The sequence below is a fragment of the Chelonia mydas genome, chromosome 2 (genome assembly GCF_015237465.2).
Source record: "Chelonia mydas isolate rCheMyd1 chromosome 2, rCheMyd1.pri.v2, whole genome shotgun sequence".
Taxonomy (NCBI): domain Eukaryota; kingdom Metazoa; phylum Chordata; order Testudines; family Cheloniidae; genus Chelonia; species Chelonia mydas.
Genome location: NC_057850.1, coordinates 150,866,407 through 150,885,237, shown reverse-complemented (window position 1 = coordinate 150,885,237; position 18,831 = coordinate 150,866,407). Strand labels below are relative to the sequence as shown.

The 18,831-nt window shown below is 45.7% G+C and overlaps 1 protein-coding gene across 1 annotated transcript in view; it reads left to right on the top strand.

The window, feature by feature from the left end:
* Positions 1-5,628: 5,628 nt before the first annotated feature.
* The window catches only part of GLIPR2 (GLI pathogenesis related 2), a 38,577-nt gene continuing 25,374 nt past the window's right edge, over positions 5,629-18,831 (top strand). Inside the window, exon 1 of the mRNA XM_027832764.2 lies at positions 5,629-5,797. Within this exon, the coding sequence (XP_027688565.1) occupies positions 5,785-5,797 (13 nt within the window). The 5' untranslated portion in view covers positions 5,629-5,784. The remainder of the gene's footprint in view (positions 5,798-18,831) is intronic.

The window sequence follows — 18,831 nt, the reverse complement described above, 5'->3', positions numbered from 1 at the left end:
AAGTTTCTCTTTGTTAAAATAAATAGATCCAATTTTGGATAGTCTCTAGTTTGTTTAGTTGGGGCTTGACCATGCCCCTTCCTACAATGTAGCCAAGGTATTTAGCCTTGGCTAGCCCTATATCACACTTGGCTGGGTTGGCTGTGAGGCCAGCCTGTCTTAGCGTGTCCAGAACCGCTTCCACCTTTTCCAAGTGGGTTTCCCAGTCGTAGGTGTGAATAATCACATCATCCAGGTATTCCGCTGCATAACTGGTATGGGGCTGTAGGAGCTTGTCCATAAGACGCTGGAAGGTGGCAGGTGCCCCATGCAGTCCAAAAGGAAGAACAGTATATTGAAAAAGACCCTCTGGGGTAGAGAATGGCGTCTTTTCTTTCGCATCTTTGGCAGGGGGAATCTGCCAGTATCCCTTTGTTAAATCAAGGATGGTCAACAATCGGGCATTGCCCAGGCAGTCAACTAACTCCTTGATACGGGGTGTGGGGTATGCATCGAATTTGGATATCTCATTCAGCCGGCAAAAGTCATTACAAAACCTAGTGGTGTCATCAGGTTTGGGCACCAACACAATCAGCTTGACCACTGACTATGGGACTCTTCAATGACTCCCAGCTCCAAAATCCTTTTTACTCCGCCTTGATCTCCCCCCTTTTTGCTGCTGGGACCCGATAGGGACTTAAAGTTACCTTTGCCCCAGGGTCTGTGATAATGTGGTGATATGCTTCGGTAGTCCGACCTGGTTTAGTTGAAAACACGTCCTGGTATCGGTTGATCATCTCAGTTACCTCCTTCTTCTGGTTTAGTGTCAGATCAGTGGATATCCTGATCTGCTTCTGCATGTTATTTCCCTGGATCGGGGTCTCTTGGGTCACTACACACGCCTCTCGTTGGTGCCAAGGCTTTAAGAGGTTAATGTGATCAATTTGTTCTTGTTTCTGGCATTCTGGCTGCCACACCTTGTAGGTTATTTCCCCCACAGGTTCAGCCACCTCATAGGGCCCCTGCCATTGGGCCAAAAGCTTGCTTTCTGCCGTGGGTACCAACACCATCACCCGATCCCCTGGTTGGAACTGTTGGACTTTTGCCTGGCGATTGTAATGGGTTCGCTGGGCCTCCTGCACCTTTTCCAAATGTTCCCATACAATAGGGGTGTGAAAGTAGAATGAATTATATTGAAATTATAATTCATTAAAGAAATGCTACTTGAAGGGTTTGTTGAAATATAGTTGTCAGGAAGAGAAACATTAAGGAGTATGAGACAATGGGTCCTCAAACTAATTAACTTAGAGCTCCTACTGAGCTAGGAGATTGGTAAACGTTAGTATGCAAATAAGATATGTATGTATATTTGTCAGTTTCTGCTTTCTTTTGTCTCTTATGTTAAATTGGCTTTGGCTTAGCTGTATAAATAGGTTATCTTGGGCCTCAGAGAGGGGCTCACATCTGGGTGCATTAGCAAGGCGCTTTGCTAATAAACAGAGTGGTCTGACAAATTATGTGAGTCCTGAATCTGACTTTGACAGGGGTGACCCGGGCTATCCGTTCTTGCATCTGCAACACATGGTCAATTATATTTCTCCCCTCATTGGGTTCCTCTTCCCAGATTTCTTTTGCGATATCTAGTATGCCACTTGGGTGGCATCCATATAAGAACTCAAAGGGGGAAAACCCAGTTGAGGCCTGAGGTACCTCCGGGATTGCAAACATAAGGTAGGGTAATAGGGTGTCCCAATCCTTCCCGTCCCAACTTAGCACTTTCCTTATCATTGCCTGAGGGTTCGGTTAAAACTTTGTACCAGACCATCAGTCTGCGGATGATAGACTGAAGTTCTCAGGGTATGGATATGGAGCAGCGTACAGATGTCCTTCATTAGCTTCAAAACAAATGGGGTACCTTAGTCTGTTAATATCGCCTTTGGTAGCCCCACTCGGGCAAAGATCCCCACCAACTCTTTAGCTATCATTTTAGAGGCCATGTTCCGCAGGGGGATGGCTTCTGGGTAGCGAGTAGCATAATCCAGAACGACAAGTATATATTGGTGGCCCTGGGCTGTCTTCTCACGGGGTCCCACTAGGTCCATGGCTATTCGCTCGAAGGGGACTTCTATGATGGGAAGGGGGTACTAAAGGTGCCCTCAAGTGGGGACGGGGACTGTGCAGCTGACACTCTGGGCAGGATGCACAGTACCTCCACACTTCTTCATGTACTCCGGGCCAGAAGAATCGTTGCAGGACCCGTACCAAGGTCTTCTCTACCCCCAAATGCCCCTCCCCCCCAAAAGATGACTATGGGCAAGACTTAATACAGCATTCTGGTGTTTTTGAGGTACTATGATCTGCTGTACCTTCTGCCCCTGTACTGGTGCAACCCGGTATAAGAGATTCTTCTTCATTATGAAGTAGGGTCCTGGTCCCTGGGTTTTTCCTTCCACGGGGACCCCATCTATTTCAGTCACCTCCTTCCTAATGTTGTCGTACCTCGGGTCTTCAGCCTTCTCCCGTCCAAAATTTCCTCTCCCGGGGCTAATCTGCCCGAGATCTAGGGGGTCAGTCTCTGTTGCCTCTACTGGTTCAGAGGCGTTAGGCTGTGGGTCAGACTCGGGTGCTTCTCCCTCCTGGGTGGACTTCTTCTCAGCTGCTTGGGTCCGCCTACCTATGAGAGCAACCCTCTGGCTTTGGGTCAGTATTCGAGTTCCCAAGGCCTTAGCTGTCCTCCTTTCCCTTTTCGACTTTCTACCCTCTCTGGGAGTGGAGAACAAATCTGGGGATATATTAGAGAAGATTAGGGGTTGACAGTCTACTGTGGATGCCTCACTGACTTCAGGGTTTCCCCCCTTCTCCAATTCCCCTCCCGGGAGTAAGTCTCCAAACCCTGGGAAGTCCCTCCCTATGAGCACCAGGTATGGGAGTTTAGGGACTACACCTGCTGCTACCTCAGTAGTGTTCCCCTGAATCTCGATTTTTACTGTGATGGTGGGGTAATAACCAACTGTTCCCGTACGCATGTTATCCCCGTACACTTAGCCCACAGCAGCTGACTACGCTTCACGAGCTTCCCCGAGACAAGTGTGATAGCACTCCCCAAATCAACCAGTGCCGTGGTCTCTACCCCATTTAGCTTCACTGGTCTGGTGTACATATGTGGGGTTAGTGAGACCCCCACAAGGTGGATTAGGGAGCATGGGTCTGCCCAGTTCCCCAGGTTACACTGCATAGGCTCCTCAGCATTGGGACACTGTGCAGCTATGTGTCCCCACTCCCCTCAGGCGTAACATCTGTATGGAGCCCTAGGAGTTCCCAGGTCTCTTCGTTTGGGCAGTCAAACATCACGATCCTCTTCCCCCTCAGTGCTCTGACTCCTTATGGCTTCTGGTGGGCTTTCAGCCCCTTTATTTTTCCACCTGGGCTCTCCTGGTGGCCCAGTCACCCGAGCTCTAGGGCATGGTGCTGCTAGTTTAACCCGGGGTGCTTCTTCCTTAACTGGTCGGGTCAGCTCCCTCGCCGTCCTTCGCCTCTCTACCGGTGCGACAATCTCATCGTAGGTGGAGGGTTCATTCTGGCTTACCCAGGCGCGAAGGTCTGGTGGTAGTCCTCTCATGTACCAGTCGATGACCAGAACCTCTAGTATCTCCTCCAGACTTCGGGACTCAGTTTGCAACCACTTTCGTGTGAGATGGATGAGGTCAAACAGTTGGGACCGTGAGGTTTTGTTTTCCTGGTACCTCCACTCGTGATACCACTGGGCCCACATTGCGGTCGTTACCCCAGATCTGGCCAGGATCTCTGCTTTCAGCTGGGGGTAGTCTGCTGCAGCTTCTTCAGGCAGATCATAGTAGGCCTTCTGGGCCTCCCTACGCAGGAATGGGATGAGGATGCCAGACCACTGATCTTGAGGCCAGGCTTCCCGTAGGGCTGTCCTCTCAAAGGCCAGGAGATATGCCTCTATGTCATCCTCCCCCGTTATTTTCTGCAGGCAATTGCTGGCCCGTATGATCCGCATCCCATCATCTCCATAAGGGCCTTCACTTGATTTACCAGTTCCCTCAACATAGCATGGTCTTGAGCAGCCTGGTCCATCAGCTGGTGATTAGTCTCTTGCTGCAGCCATACTGCCTCCTGTTGGGCGGCTGCCTGGACACGGGTAGCCTCCTGCTGGGCAGCTGTGGCTTGTATCAGTGTTCGCACTACCTCCTCCATGGTGGTGGAAAAAAAAAAAAAAACCCTCTCCTTTTTTTTTTTAAATAATAACATCCTCCTTCCGCCACGCTGTGCACACCAAATCCCACTTCTAACACCAGTTGTGACAAAGTTCCTCCTCTGCCTTGGTGGGTCCTGCGCTTATTGACGGATTTTCTCACCTCAGAGGTTCACAGCAGCCCTCTGTTTGGCCACTTTCGTGGCTCAAATCTGCCGTTCACTCAGTTAGCCTCATCACTGGCCAGCATGGGGAAAGGAAGAAGAACAATCCCCGCAATCTCTGCTGATCCACCTAGTGGATTGGGGAACAGGCCAGAGACCTTCCCCTCTGGTGGAACCCACAGTCCAGTTCAACTTCTCCGGTATGAAATTGGGAGTTGTGGAGGGATGGGGGGAACCTGGGCCCGCCCTCTACTGCATTGTATACAGAAAGGTGGTTACTCTTCCCTTTATATTTATGACAACCTTACCCAGGGAAAAGGGACCAACTTAACCTGGGGCTAATATATCTGCCTTCTATTACTCTCCTGTAGCCATCTGGCCCGACCCTGTCACATGCTTTACAAACATAGGAAAGAAAAGTCTTTAGTGCTAAAGTTCATAATTGAATATCTATATACCAAAAAGAAAAAACAGCAGCAACAACAACAAAAACTGGTTGTTTGAGGCGATAGTGTAACAAACCAGTAGGAGACATGAAAACTTTAGTATGAGGGATGTGATAGGATGACTCCCCAGTTCAAAATCAGTTTATACGACGTGGCAATTTTGCTAGATTTACATTCTTATTTCCTCCGTTTATACAGACTCCAGGTGGCTGGGCAGTGCAGCCGCAGCGCCCCCAGCCCCATGTGCTGGACGGCCAGCCCCAGAGTGCCGGCTGGCACAGCTGCAGCGCCTCCAGCCCTGGTGCACCAGCTCAGCACCAGCCGCCCTGAGTGTGGGAGGCAGGCGAGCCAGCCGTGGCAGAGCACTGGGCACTGCATGGGGGGCCTGGCCTGGGGCCAGAGCGTGGGTGGGGCCATGCTAGGCTGGTTGGGGAGGCACAGCCTCCCCCTGCCTACCATACCCACCACCCATGCCCCCAGGACCACAGTCACACTCTAAAATATCTAGTTGTTTTTACCTTAATTAAGCTGACACACCCAATTTAAAGTAAGTTAACTTCTTTTTTATTGTACTGTTGTGAAGCCTGTTGTGCCAGTTCACATATGATTTAGTATTTTGTTTGTAACAACTTAGTGTATCAGAAATGGTCTCTTATTACTAAACTAAATTGGCATGTGGATGCACATGGTGGTTTTTGAGCTGCTTGGTTTCTGTGGAAGATAAATAACCCCAACTCTAAGCTGGAATCTTGCTAAGAAAAGAATTTGCCTTATTCCTTATAAGGCATGGGCAGGCTCATAAATGGGTGTAGTTACACTTTCTTTGTGCTGTGAGCGCACTCTAGCACTGTCAGCTCTGCAGGCAGTCTCTGCAGGCTTGGAGCTCTACAAGGAAATTACAGTCAGCTCAAAACACATCTTAATCTTATAAGAGAAACTAAGTCAACAGACGCTTCAGGTAACAATCAAGAACGTGGTCATGGGAAAGTCAGGTTGGTGAAATTTATATGGAGCTTGTTGTGAATACTTAATCTGTAGATTATGTAAACAAAGCTTGTATGCTAAAATCTTTCCTTGTGGTTTAAGAATTGCAAAAATGTTAGTGGCTTTGTCTTGTATAAGCTGATTGCTTTTATGCATACAATAACAGGAGTTTCTTTGTTTTGTGACAAAGGAATGTTTTCATTAGATTTAAAAATACTGTACAGAATGTATAAGACAAAACCAGTTACCATATTAGATATGGTGACTTTAATATTTAAGGTAGCTTTGCTTTTATGTATGCAGTTAGACTAACTATACAGTATTTGAAGCAGGATATTTATAATGATAAGCACCTTAGTTTTGAAACTGCAGTTGGTGTGTGGCTCTGTAAGCATAACGGAGGCAAATCATGTAGTTATAAATACGCTTATTGAATTAAGTTAAGTATTTCTTGCCTAGATGACCATATTCAGGAAACTGTTAGGATCAGCCTTTGGCTACAATTCAGCAGAATATAGTCTCTGGCTCTGCGGGGTTCATAGGTTTCACAGCTGTGTATCCTCCTCCCTGTTGTGAGGATGAAATCTACCCCCTCTGCTGCATTAGACATTCCACAGCTGTCCCCTTTGCACGGTTGAAGTCTGTGGATATGATTCTGATATCTCTTATGCTGGTGTAGACCAGAACAAATTCCACTGAAGTCACTGGAAATACGCTTGTTTTACACCAAAAAGAAAAGGAGTACTTGTGGCACCTTAGAGACTAACCAATTTATTTGAGCATAAGCTTTCGTGAGCTACAGCTCACTTCATTGGACCGATGAAGTGAGCTGTAGCTCACAAAAGCTTATGCTCAAATAAATTGGTTAGTCTCTAAGGTGCCACAAGTACTCCTTTTCTTTTTGCGAATACAGACTAACATGGCTGTTACTTTGAAACTTGTTTTACACCAGTGTGCCTGAGATCAGAACTAGGCCTAGGGCCAGCATGATGTCTTTATATTAGTTATCAGATTTATGGAGCCGATGGAGATTTGCTTATTATGTTCAGTCGAGTCTATTAATGTGGGGATATGAGTTTAACCCGGTTGATTTTATATCTGTTAGTCTGAAGAATTTGAAAGGGCTCATGCCGCAAAGATACTAAACTATCTCACTGAAACTGCATTTCAGAGAAGGGGAAGAAGGGCATTATGCAATTTAAAGATTAATGCTCTGCCTACACACACAGTTGACAGGAACTGAGAACCAAACATAGCAGAAGAGGAGTTCTGACTCCAGTAAAATAGCTTTTAGATGGTGAAACAGAAGTTTCCTCTAATACAAATAGGTAACTTGAAAAAAAAAATAGTCTAAGCACAGGCCAGGCCAGGCCTCAATCATTCCGTCCCCTGGCGGACACACAGGAGAAGTTACTCCAATACTAGAACACTTGTAACTCTCTTGCTCACATGGGGATATTGACTGTTCTGAGAAAAATAAGGGGCTAGTTGGGCATGAAATATGGGGGAGCTTATTTACATATTCTCACTGCTGTGAAGCTGAATCATTTCTTTTGACACAAACAATGGATGGTCACCAATAAATGGAATATATAGGGCCTAGAAACTAGAACAGAGGACTTTCAGTTCTTAAAAATGCAGGCCTCTCCCAGTTAAGCTCAAGAAACATCTTCATTAGCTGTCAGTTATGGTAGGGCTTTTTGACCTTATCTGTTTATTGGGAGCTGAATTGGGCCTTTAATCCTTGGAAGACCATACACCAGGTGCCATATTGTCAAAACCACTCAGCACCAACAATTAGGATCAGATTTTCAGACAGCTTATCATGTTGAGTGCTGAGGTCTTTAGAAAATCTGGTCATAAAAGGTGAGACAATTGCAAAAACCTGAGCAGGACTTAATCCATCCAACAGAGGGAAGTAGGATACATACATTCTATGTCAGATGTTACATGGCTAGCAAGTGAGTGCTCTTTGTAGTCACATGGCTCTGAAGGCTACAGACATTTTCAAATGGATTAGATCCTTAGTAAATATGTTTGTGATTTAAATACCTATCCTGGTTCAGCACTTCCAAATTTAACTATACAATTTTTAGATTGGAATAACGGTTTTATGCTATCAAGTTTTATGCTATCAAGTTAGTCTGTATCCACAAAAACAACAAGGAGTCTGGTAGCACCTTAAAGACTAACTGATTTATTTGGCCATGCATCTGAAGAAGTGCTTTTTTACCCACGAAAGCTTATGTCCAAATAAATATGTTAGTCTTTAAGGTGCCACCAGACTCCTTGTTACTTTTATGGTAGTAGAATAAAAACAACAATCATCAGATAAATTAATAACTCAGTGTTACACCAATAAAGATTATGTTTAATTGGGCAAAAGTGGTGGAAATCAAAATAGGTGCAATCCAATTACAATTTGATTAAAATCTGTTTATCTTGGCATGGACATGGTCCATGTTTGAATACTGGTAATTCTGTGGATGATGAGATTAATCTCTGTAATAAATGACCGATTATGTTTCCCTGACACTTATTATTGAGCGTCAGTTGTGGCTTTTATTCTGAAATTACTTCCAGTCTCTTACTGGTTTTTGTTAGTTTGCCAGTCTTGACAGTTCTTGTGGGTGTAGTTTTTAGATAACCATTATACAAATACATCCCAGAAGTGGATTTTCTTTGGTTACTTAATAGGTGGTCCTCCTCCTTTTGAATCAACACTGGGTGACCCAGCATGCTATCAGTGGGCACTGTGTGTTGCTGGGGGTACATTCAGATATGATATATAAGTGAGGTCCTCATAGGTGCTGCTACAACCCCTGGCTTGACGTGGTTTCCATCACATACAGGACTTACAGTTTGGTTCAATGGCTCTCAGTACCTGCACTATACAAATTGTTCCAGCACCACTGGAGATCCTGACCATCTATCATTAAAAATCTTCCAGGCATACAATAAGAGTAGGGGTGTTGAGCCCTATGTCCTGGCCCTGTTCCCTCTTAGACAATTACATTCACTGACTAATTTCTCTGTGCAATTTCAATTTGATGTAGTATTCTTCATTTCCTGTCCTGAACCATTCTATGGTCTTTGCTCTTTAAATAACTGTGTGTTCCATACAGGTGGCTGCATTTCAGTGATAGGTGAACTATTCCTAGTATATATTCGATGTTGTGAAGCTTAATTAATATTTGTAAAGCTCTTTAGGTAAAGATCCAAACTCCTGTGCAAATGTAACGTGCTCCACAGATCACATTCCTCATCCCAAATACCAAATCATTCCATTAATGCTACCTCCTCACCAGCTACAAACTAAATCAGTTTATGAGTTCCCTAGGACAAGTAAATGCTAAACAGCCCTTACCTCCTCAACAAATTGATTTGTGCCGGCCCTACACACGCAACCTTCCGGTGGGAGGATGGGGCAGGGGGCTTCCCCCCATTCCCCTACTCAGCCCTTGATGGGGCAGTATTGGCAGGAGGCCCCCCATACAAGCAGAGCTTTCCGCTCCAGGAGCTATATAGAACAAATTTTTTTTCAATGAAGAGTACATTTACCAAAAAATGCATTTGTGAGGCACCCAAACTGTTTATGAATTCAGGTCAAATTTGGCAAATAGTTTAACCTGGAAAAAAAAGCCAGAAAACAAAAATTTTGAAAATATTGAAATGTTTTGAATCAGCATTTCAGGAAGGAAATTAAGATTTGACTTGACAGTTTGTTTGACATTCCGAATTTTCCGTTTCAACTCAAATGACTTTTTTTGTTTTGAGAAAAAACAAAAGAGTTGTTTCTGTTTGAAATTAATTTGTTTTTCCAGTTTGCCCATGGAACCAAAAGAAATCAATGATTCACTCAGTGCAGAGTCACAGGCTGGCCAAAGAACCGTACTCCTAACAGCAGCAGCTGTGCCCCTCCTACCGAGCACCTAATCTCAGTGGTTCTCAAAGTTTTGTACTGGTGACCCCTTTCACACAGAAAGCCTCTGAGTGCAACCCCCCTTATAAATTAAAAACACTTTTTAAATATATCTAACACTATTATAAATGCTGGAGGCAAAGCAGGATTTGGGGTGGAGGCTGATAGCTCGCAACCCCCTGTGTAATAACCTTACAACCCCCAGTTCGAGCACCCCTGCCTTATCTGCAATGCCAGCCAGGTTCCCCCCTTACAGAGGCAGTTGCTCTCACCCTGCTCCCAAACAGTGGTGTGGGTGGTAGAACCATCTCTCTGAGCCTGCGGACAGATATCACTACATGGGATATGTTTAGAAGATTTTGTTTGAAACTTTAAGGGCATTTTTAAAAAAAAGGTAAGCCAAAGTTCTGCAGAAATTGATGCAAAGATTGCTATTTGCTGTGGGTGAGTGGGTTTTTCAAGCCCTAGTAGCGATATTTCTGAATTCCTAGCCTAGCAGTCAGACTGCCTTCTCGCTTTGTAATTTTAGAACATTGAACATGATAGCAATACTCCCCTGTCAGGACTAGAACATCCCCTCCCATGAAAATAACCCACTGGAGGACACACCAGTCGGGGAAACTCCCCAAATTTTACCTACGTTTTCAGGAAATCATTCCTTTGGGGACAGTATTTGGGGCAGCCTTTCAACTCCATGAATCCTGGGGATCTGAAAGGAAAAGAATCTCTACATACTTCTTGACAAGAAATGACCACACCAGGGGCAGGCAATTCTATGCTGCTCTGTTGTTGTTGACCTCCACTCAGCAAGATTCCTAACAGCTGAATCCACTGCAGCTGTGCAGGGGCTCTGCAGCTTTAACTCCCAATAACGCCCATTTGGATGTCTGTAGGGCCAGCTGGTAATGATGTTTCAGAGAGCAGTTGGTTGCCAGCCCCACCCCTAGGCTCTGAGGAGCCTGATCCTTGCTGAGAACCCATAAATAAGCTTCTAAAGGTCCCTAGTGAAGGGGTGGAAGAATATTGCAAAACTGGTACTGCCTTTCTCTCCCTCCCCCTCCCCACTTTCCAGGCTCCAAGAAAGGCATTTTTAATTTGGGTGTTTTCTACTCCTGAGCAGAGGGGATGGCCCGAGGATCTGTCACTAACTGCTCTTTGAAGTAATCTTGTTAATGTGGTATAAAATAACATCACGTTAGGGAAGATTCAATAAGGAGTGACTCAGTAGATATTGTATATCCGTGGTTTTCAAACTTTTTTTCTGGCGACCCAGTTGAAGAAAATAGTAGATGCCCGTGACCCAAAAGAGGGGGTTGGGGTGTGGGAGGGAGCTCTGGGCTGAGGCAGGGGATTGGGGTGTGGAAGGGGTTCAGGGCTCTGGGTAGGGGGTGCAGGCTCTGGGGGGGGCTGGGGATGAGGGGTTTGGGGTGTAGGAGGGGGCTCTGGGTTTGAGGGGGGCTCAGGACTGGAGAAGGGGGTTGGGCTGTGGGAGGAGGTCAGGACTCTGGGCTGGGGATGCAGTCTCTGGGCTGGGGCTGAGGGGTTTGGGGTACAGGAAGGGGCTCTGGGTTGGGGGGGTTCAGGGCTGGGGCAGGGGGTTGGGCACAGGCTTTTACCTCGGGCCAGAGCTGGATTAATCTTCTGTGGGCCTGGCCCCAAACATATTTGTGGGCCCCAATGGAGGCAATGGTGCATGGCACGGGGAGGTCAGTCCCCAGAGCAAGGGGCCAGCCAGAGGCAATGGGGCATGGCATGGCAGGGGTGGCCCCGCTCCGCCCAGCCCAGTGCGAGGCCACTATTTACAAACCGTCAGTTGCCAGACACACAGTGGCCCACCCGGCCCTGTGCTGCCAGCATGCCCCTTCCCCTGGGGGGCGGGCCCATGCCATGCCACACAGCCCCCCCCCCTCGCCCAACATCCCCCTGACTCCCTATGGCCAGAGCCCCCCTGCACCCACTATGCCCAGAGCCCACCCCACCCCACCCCACAAATGCACAGCGGCCTGCACAACACTACTGCTGCCCAGCGCCACCCTGCCTACAGCCCCACCACAACTGCCCAGCACCCCCCACAGAACCCCCACTCCCTAGTGCCCCAACACACGTTTTCCGTGCCCCCTCGCAGCCCATCTCCCCCCACATCCCAGAGACCCAGTCCCCCATACCCTGCCTCCCAGCCACACTCACCTGCTCTGCTGGGAGGCTGAGATGGCAGCATAGCCAGGGCTGGTCCCGGGGTGGGGAATAATCGCTCTGGCCCCTCGGGAGTGACGCGATCAGCCGGCCCTGGCTGGGCTCCCTCAAAACGCACTTGCCTGGAGAGGCCCAGCCAAGCCCCCCACACTGTTCCCCCCACCCCCACCGGGCTGAGACTGGCCGGGCTTCTGCAGCAGTCCCAGGCGGCTCAGGTCCGGGTGCCCCACAGGTGGTGGGAAGCAGAGACTTCCTGGAGCCGGAGATGCATTGGGGTTCGGCCAGGGGGCAGAGAGGAGCGGGGGGCGGTGGGGCCAGGGAGCGAAGAGAAGCCCTCGGCCAGGTGGTGGGCAGGCCAAGAGGAGCAAGTGGTGGGCGGGGGGAGCCAGTGGGGTCTCGGGGCGCAGTGCAAGTGGAGCAGGCTGGGGCCCCTTATGAGCATGGGCCCGGCTCCATGGCGCCACTGACGCCATTGTAAACCTGGCCCTGCCTTTGGCGGTTCCCGGTGAGCCACGCAGCGGGGCGATAAGGCAGGCTTCCTGCCTGTCCTGGCACCGCGGACCACGCTGTGCCCCAGAAGGGGCCAGCAGCAGGTCCAGCTCCAACCCGCAGTTTAAAAACCACTGTTGTATATCCTCTTACATAGCCTTCTGTAAATATGAGTCAGAATTGAAAACAAAATAACTGTATCCGTGAGAAGTGAGTGAGCACTAGGAGTATCCTAGGTTGTACTGCCAGTTGAGCCAGTACAACAAATAAATAACTGATAAAATCCAAAAGGAATACAAATGATTACAAAAGAAAAACAAATTACTTTTCAAAATTTGTTTTAAACACAGTTATAGCTTGAGAAGCAAATGTCATTTCTCTCTTTAAGAAATGGGGGATAAATGCAACTTCTGGAAATATTCAAATGCCTTCCATTTCTTTACGCAGAGTGAGATACATCTTAAAGTGAGCTAAAATTCATGTCCCTGTTATGAAGCTGTTATACAAAACAGCTTTCGACACTTGTTGCAACCGCCTTGTTCTAGCTCTTAAGGAAAGTATCACAAGTTCACTAGAGACCCCATCTATTCATTTTCTGTGAAACCTTATACACACAGGCTACCAAAATGATAATTCATTTTCTGTGTTTGTATGTTTTACCAGACCAGAGGGGATAGACAGGAGATGATGAATTAGTCTGTTAGCAACAGGATGTCCATGTTCAGGACCATTAGGGCAATTGCTGATCTTAGAAATGTTATCTCTTCTTATTGTCTAAGGCTCTTTCTATACAAGGGATAGACTAAAAAAAGTGCTTTTTTTAAATCAAGCTACTTAACCCAGTTAAAAACACACAGACCGGCTTTTAGTCTGTTCCTTGTGTGGAAAGGCCCTAAATCAAACAAAGGATTCGAGATGCTATGTTTAAAAAAAATCAAAATACAGTATTCCTAACCAGCAAATAACGCTTTAGGCCAAAATCTGTCTTGCACTCCATGTAACCCTGCTGAAGTCAAAGGAGCTGCATGGTGTGTAAGGGGGTGCAGAATTTGGCTCTAATTTTGCATAGCACTTGCCCTTTAAACATGAGACTCACCAATGTTGCAGTAGATTGTGGCATATCTCCAATTCTTCCTGTTTATTGAAGCTTAAGTGCAGCCCACCTGTGCTCAAAACTGAAAAATGCTCAGAGCAAACATATCCGAGCAATTTAAAAGAGCAAGACAGACTGTACTTGTATGCAGTTCTATCTCAAGGTTCTTCATAAAGTAGAACTGCAAAACATGCTCTCTTTGTTGCTTTCTCCTAATCCAAAGGAAAACCATTGGGTTTTTTTCAACAAGTTAATAAGGCATCACAAAAATTTTTCCTTTACTAAAATTAGGTGAAAGTTATTCATCCAAGCAATGAGTCTTCTGGCGGTGTTGCCAAGTGGACAGAGCACTGGACTAGGATTGAGATCTGTGTTCTGTTCCCAGCGATGCCACGGGTTTCCTGGGTGACCTTGTACAGGTCACTTCAACACTGTGCTTTAGCTTGCCCGTCTGTACAATGGAGGTAATGATATTTATCTCCTTTGTACATTGTTTTGAGATCTAGTGATGAAAAATGCTATATGAATGTGAGGTATTATTATTGTTATTTTATTTATTAATACAGTGGTAGTTTCTGCCTTTGCTTGTGTGGGTTTGAATTGCACATAATCACTGCTTCATATACACTGGAGAATCAGAAGTTTGGGTGGGAGAGAGTGTGCTATTTTGTACGTGTGCCATGCAGACTTAAGAGCGTGCCCACCTTCAGGAAGGTCATCATAGTAGTAGAGATAGCATCTGGTGCAAAAACTGCTGACAGGACCTTATGCATACAAAGACCACCCGATTGCAGTAATCCAGCCTTCAGGGCTTTATTGTGTTTCTGTTGTGCACGTGTTCCAGAGTGTTCTGTGATATCTGACCCCAGAGTGAGGTAACATAAGTGCTAGCAGTGGGACTGAAGGAGTATTTCATAGTTCTAGTTTCATAGTGCAGCAGAAATCCAGGGATGTGAGTGTGCAAGGTAGATTACCAACTCCTTTTGAAGATTCATCCCATGGATTTAGAGGATGGCACACTGGTGTCCCCTCCCCCCTTGAGTTTCCTTTCCCCACTCTCCTCCCCAAGGGAAGGGCCCGATGTCAGGTAGCTGCTCCCCTAAAGAAATATGGAGGTGAGGGAGGGGGCCTGTAGGGGCAAGGTTGTAGAAGATTGGCGAGGAGCTAAGTGGTGGACTATGTGACTGGATGTAAGCGGAGGATGCAGGCAGTTTCAATTAACTTTGTCTGAGAGACCCTGCCAAAAGATATTGTCGCATAGCTCAGCATATTTTTGCCTGTAAACAAGTTAGTTTATATAATAAGCATAAAGCATACATATAAGAATGTAACCAGCTGTTGACCCCATGTAACCCCGAGATAAGCGCGGAGAATATAGCGCCGCAGAGGACTCGCCCCCGGCGGAGTCCTGCCTGGTCAACTGTCCCGAACGGCCAGAGTCCCCTGCAGCCCCTCCGCGCGTCCTAGGGGCTCTCCGCACAGATTGGAGCGTAAGTTCTTCCTTCGTTCCTTCCTTCAATAAAGCATAGTTTACTATTCTTAGGCCTGAGTGTCCTCCTTTCACTGGTATCTCCCTCCCAGCCCTTGCGGGCACAGGGCCAAAGGCTGCTATTCTCCCCCAAACCCTCAGAAGATCAAAATAAGGAAGGAGCAGGCTGAGTCATTTGGAGGAAGAGGTTTTGGGCCTGCCTGAGGTCAACACAAATCTCTAAAGTTCACTGACAAGGAATCAGAATGAGTTTTAGATTTCCATAGAAACCATGTAATTTTCATGTGGTCTCAGGTTTCAGTGTGACCAGTTCACACAGCCATGTGTACTGCGCAAATAAATTATGGTATGATAAGGTAACTTGGAAGATAACCTGTGCCATCACTTTGGAGTCTTATGCAGCTGTTACTGTGATGGAGGGGTTCACAAATGATTTTATAATTAGAAAAAGCTCTTTAGGGTATGGACTGCTTCTGAATGTGTTTGTACAGTGGTTAGCCCAAATGGGGCCCCAATCCTGGCTGGAGTCTCTAGGTCCTACTGTCATGCAAATACTGTAATGAAATAAATTGGACCACATCTTCATAGACTGTTGTGTGGACATTTTCCGTCCCTGTGGCAACTACAACAATTGTCTATGTGGTAAAGAAAAGTTAGGAAACTATTTAATGTATTTTAAGTGTATTTTAATGTGATCTAGAAACTGGAAAGAAGGAGCAATAAATCTCCGTGGACAAGCAGCAAGACCTTGTTACGTGATGTGGCACATATACTATTGCATAGCCAGTGTAATGTAGAGAGAAATAGTGTGATGAGAAGAGATTCTATCTTAACTTTAATGAGAGCTTGAGAGACATGAGCCTCACTGAAAATATAGCCCCCCCATGTTGAGAAATGTGTAAGAAAAGGCAAGATGGGAAGGGAAAAAAATACAAAAATAGATCAAGGAAAATCCTCACCAAAAGGGATCTCATAGATTGAAATGAATGCTATTTTGAGCAGGTCTAACACACACACAAGAAAGTCCAGCATAAAAAAAAAAAACAGTGTTCCTGGAAACTGCGTCCCTTCCAGTCCATGTATAACTATAACCCCAAAACCTCTACTGCCTTTTGGCAATACTTTCTCTGTGAACTTGAGGTACCGCACCAGGAGGTATTTTTTCTTAACTCCTGCCATGTGCAGGAAGTTACAAGGATGCTTCTCCCATTTTCTGGAAAGATGGAGTTGCCTCTTTGCTCTCCTAATACAGCATCCTTCACCCTGTGCGTGCGTAACTTTTTATTTCTTCTGTGTTTCCCATAATTATTGCAATTATTTCTTTTATTTGAAAGAGGGGAGCCTTAACAGTGGGAAAATTCAAAGTTTTGAAATGAGGGGAAGGAGAAATTCTATAATATTAAAAGGGAGTAAGAAATATGAAATTTTAACTCTTTGCTAGCATTCCAAAAGGTTTCATAATTAAAGTAGCAAAAATCCCCAACGGCCATGTGGTACTAGAGAGGGCTCTAAGTTACTACAGATAATTCTTTCCCAGATATCTGCCTTATGGGTCTTGCTCAAATGCTCAGGGTCTAACTGTTTGTCATATTTGGGGTTAGGAAGGAATTTCTCCCCAGATCAGATTGGCAGAGACTCTGGGAGCTTTTTGCCTTCTTCTGCAGCATGGCGCACTGGTCACTTGCAGGTTTAAACTACTGTAAATGGTGAATTCTGTGTAACTTGAAGTCTTTAAACCATGATCTGAGGACTAGTAACTCATCCAGAGGTTATGGGTCTATTTCAGAAGTGGACGGGTGAGGTTCTGTGGCCTGCAACATGCAGGAGGTCAGACTAGATGATCACAATGGTCCCTTCTGGCCTTAGAGTCTATAAAGACCATCCTGAATCCTTTGTGACCTTGGGCATGTGGAACAAAGTGAGGCAAAGGATGGGTATAGCTGTGGACTTTTAACTTCTCACCCAAATCAGAAATCTCAGGTATTTCTCCACAGAAGGGTTGTTATTGTAGGGGAATAAAATGACTAAATAAAGATTACTGTAGCTGGTCTTGCTTCAGAGTAGGACGTTTGTCCCAGTACATTTAATTATATCTGTACTATGTGTTATGATATTCCCACTTTTATTTCAGAGTCATAGCTTTACTAATAAAAGGTAATTTTCACAATAAAGGTAAGTTATAAAATACCTATCATAGGTGAACACAATATGACATGTACAAACCAGCATGGCTTCTACTAAGGCTCTGAAGCACCTTTCTAATCCCCTGATCCTGGGTCAAACAAAGACCAAGAGAGCTCCTGGCATAATTTAGCCTGGAAATTCTCACTAACTCTTACTTTCAGTGTCTGGCTTCTCAGTTAATGGCATGTCACTGAAATGGAAAACTAGAATTCCATCCAACACAAACTAAAAGATTTTTGGCAGTTTGGAGTCTCTACTTGCATATCAGAGCACACAGATCCTGGGGTGGGACGGGGGGGAGCAAAAATAGCACATGGCCCTGAGATCAGGGTGGATAATTGCTCATTTATATAGTTGTTCTATAGTAGCTTTTTTGTGGGAGTGGGAAAAGAGCAGAGAAAGAGACAGAGAAACTCTAGGCAAAAATTAAGTCATCTTTGCTAAGCCTTGAGGAAATTGTTGGTATTGTCAACTGTGTCTGTTACTTATTTGCTTTTGTAAGCCAAAATGTGAGTGCAAAAATAATTTTCAGTGCTATGTTTCTGCTAATACGTTGAGTGACTATTTATGTGATCTTGTAAATCTCTGGACTCTTTGGCTAGTATTTTTCTCTTTTGCTCTTGCTGTTATTGGAGATATTTGTGTCACAGTTCCTGAGTTAACTATACTTCTAAACCTCCATGGTCCCCATGAGTGTATCTCATTAGGTCTTAGGCCTCTAGCTGTCACCTTTCTCAGGGCAAGATCCCACAATCCTCTCCCTCTAGACATGACTACATACCTGTCATTCTGTGATCACCTCAGCACCTCTCACTTCAGAGGCAATGACAAGGTTATTCAGTGACCAACCGGCTCTCATAAAGTAGCATACTATTTTTTTAGAACAAAAACATTTCAGCTCAAACATATCTTAAAAACAATAAACAGCTCATAAGCAAGCCTGGTTTTTCAGGTGGTCATCCATCTTTCATATGGAAACCCTGGCAGGCTTTAAAGCACTTCAGGTCCTCTCACAGGGCCTGTCTATGGGCACAGACTCATGTCAGCTCTTTGATCAAGTGTGAATGACCCTCTCCCAGGTCAGGGCTGTCACTGTGTACAGTTTCAGGTCCTCTGTATTCATAGGCTTCTTGAACTAGGTCAAACCAATATATGCTATTTCTGCAAGGAGCCATAGTTTCAAAAACTTATCTGCATTGTTTCAGAATTGGGGATTTTCATTAACTGCCATCCATTGATTTACTGCAGGAAACATTTTTTAATTTACCCATTGAGCCAGGGATGCTCACTTGCAAGCCCACAAAGATACATATAACATTTATATAATAGTCATTGAATAGTCCATGTTGTTAGGGGGCTTATTCCCTCACCCGCTTACTTCCCTGGTCCTTCTCGCATGAACAGAGAGCAACAATAACCGAAGTCCGAAGGTGCAAACAATTCAATGTTTATTGGGGTGAACTTCCACCAAGCAATGATTCCAATTTCCTTCCTTAGTGTCCCCCTTCCCAGCTCTGACACCACAGAGCCTTGCCTGTGTCCCTGTTCCCATTCCCCCCTTCAGCAAAACATGATTCCAATTCCTCCACCCCCATTCCTTGTTCCCATTCCCCCCCTTACTTCCTGATTGCCTGCAGACTATATAGTAAAACTTGAGTTCTGCTGAGCTATA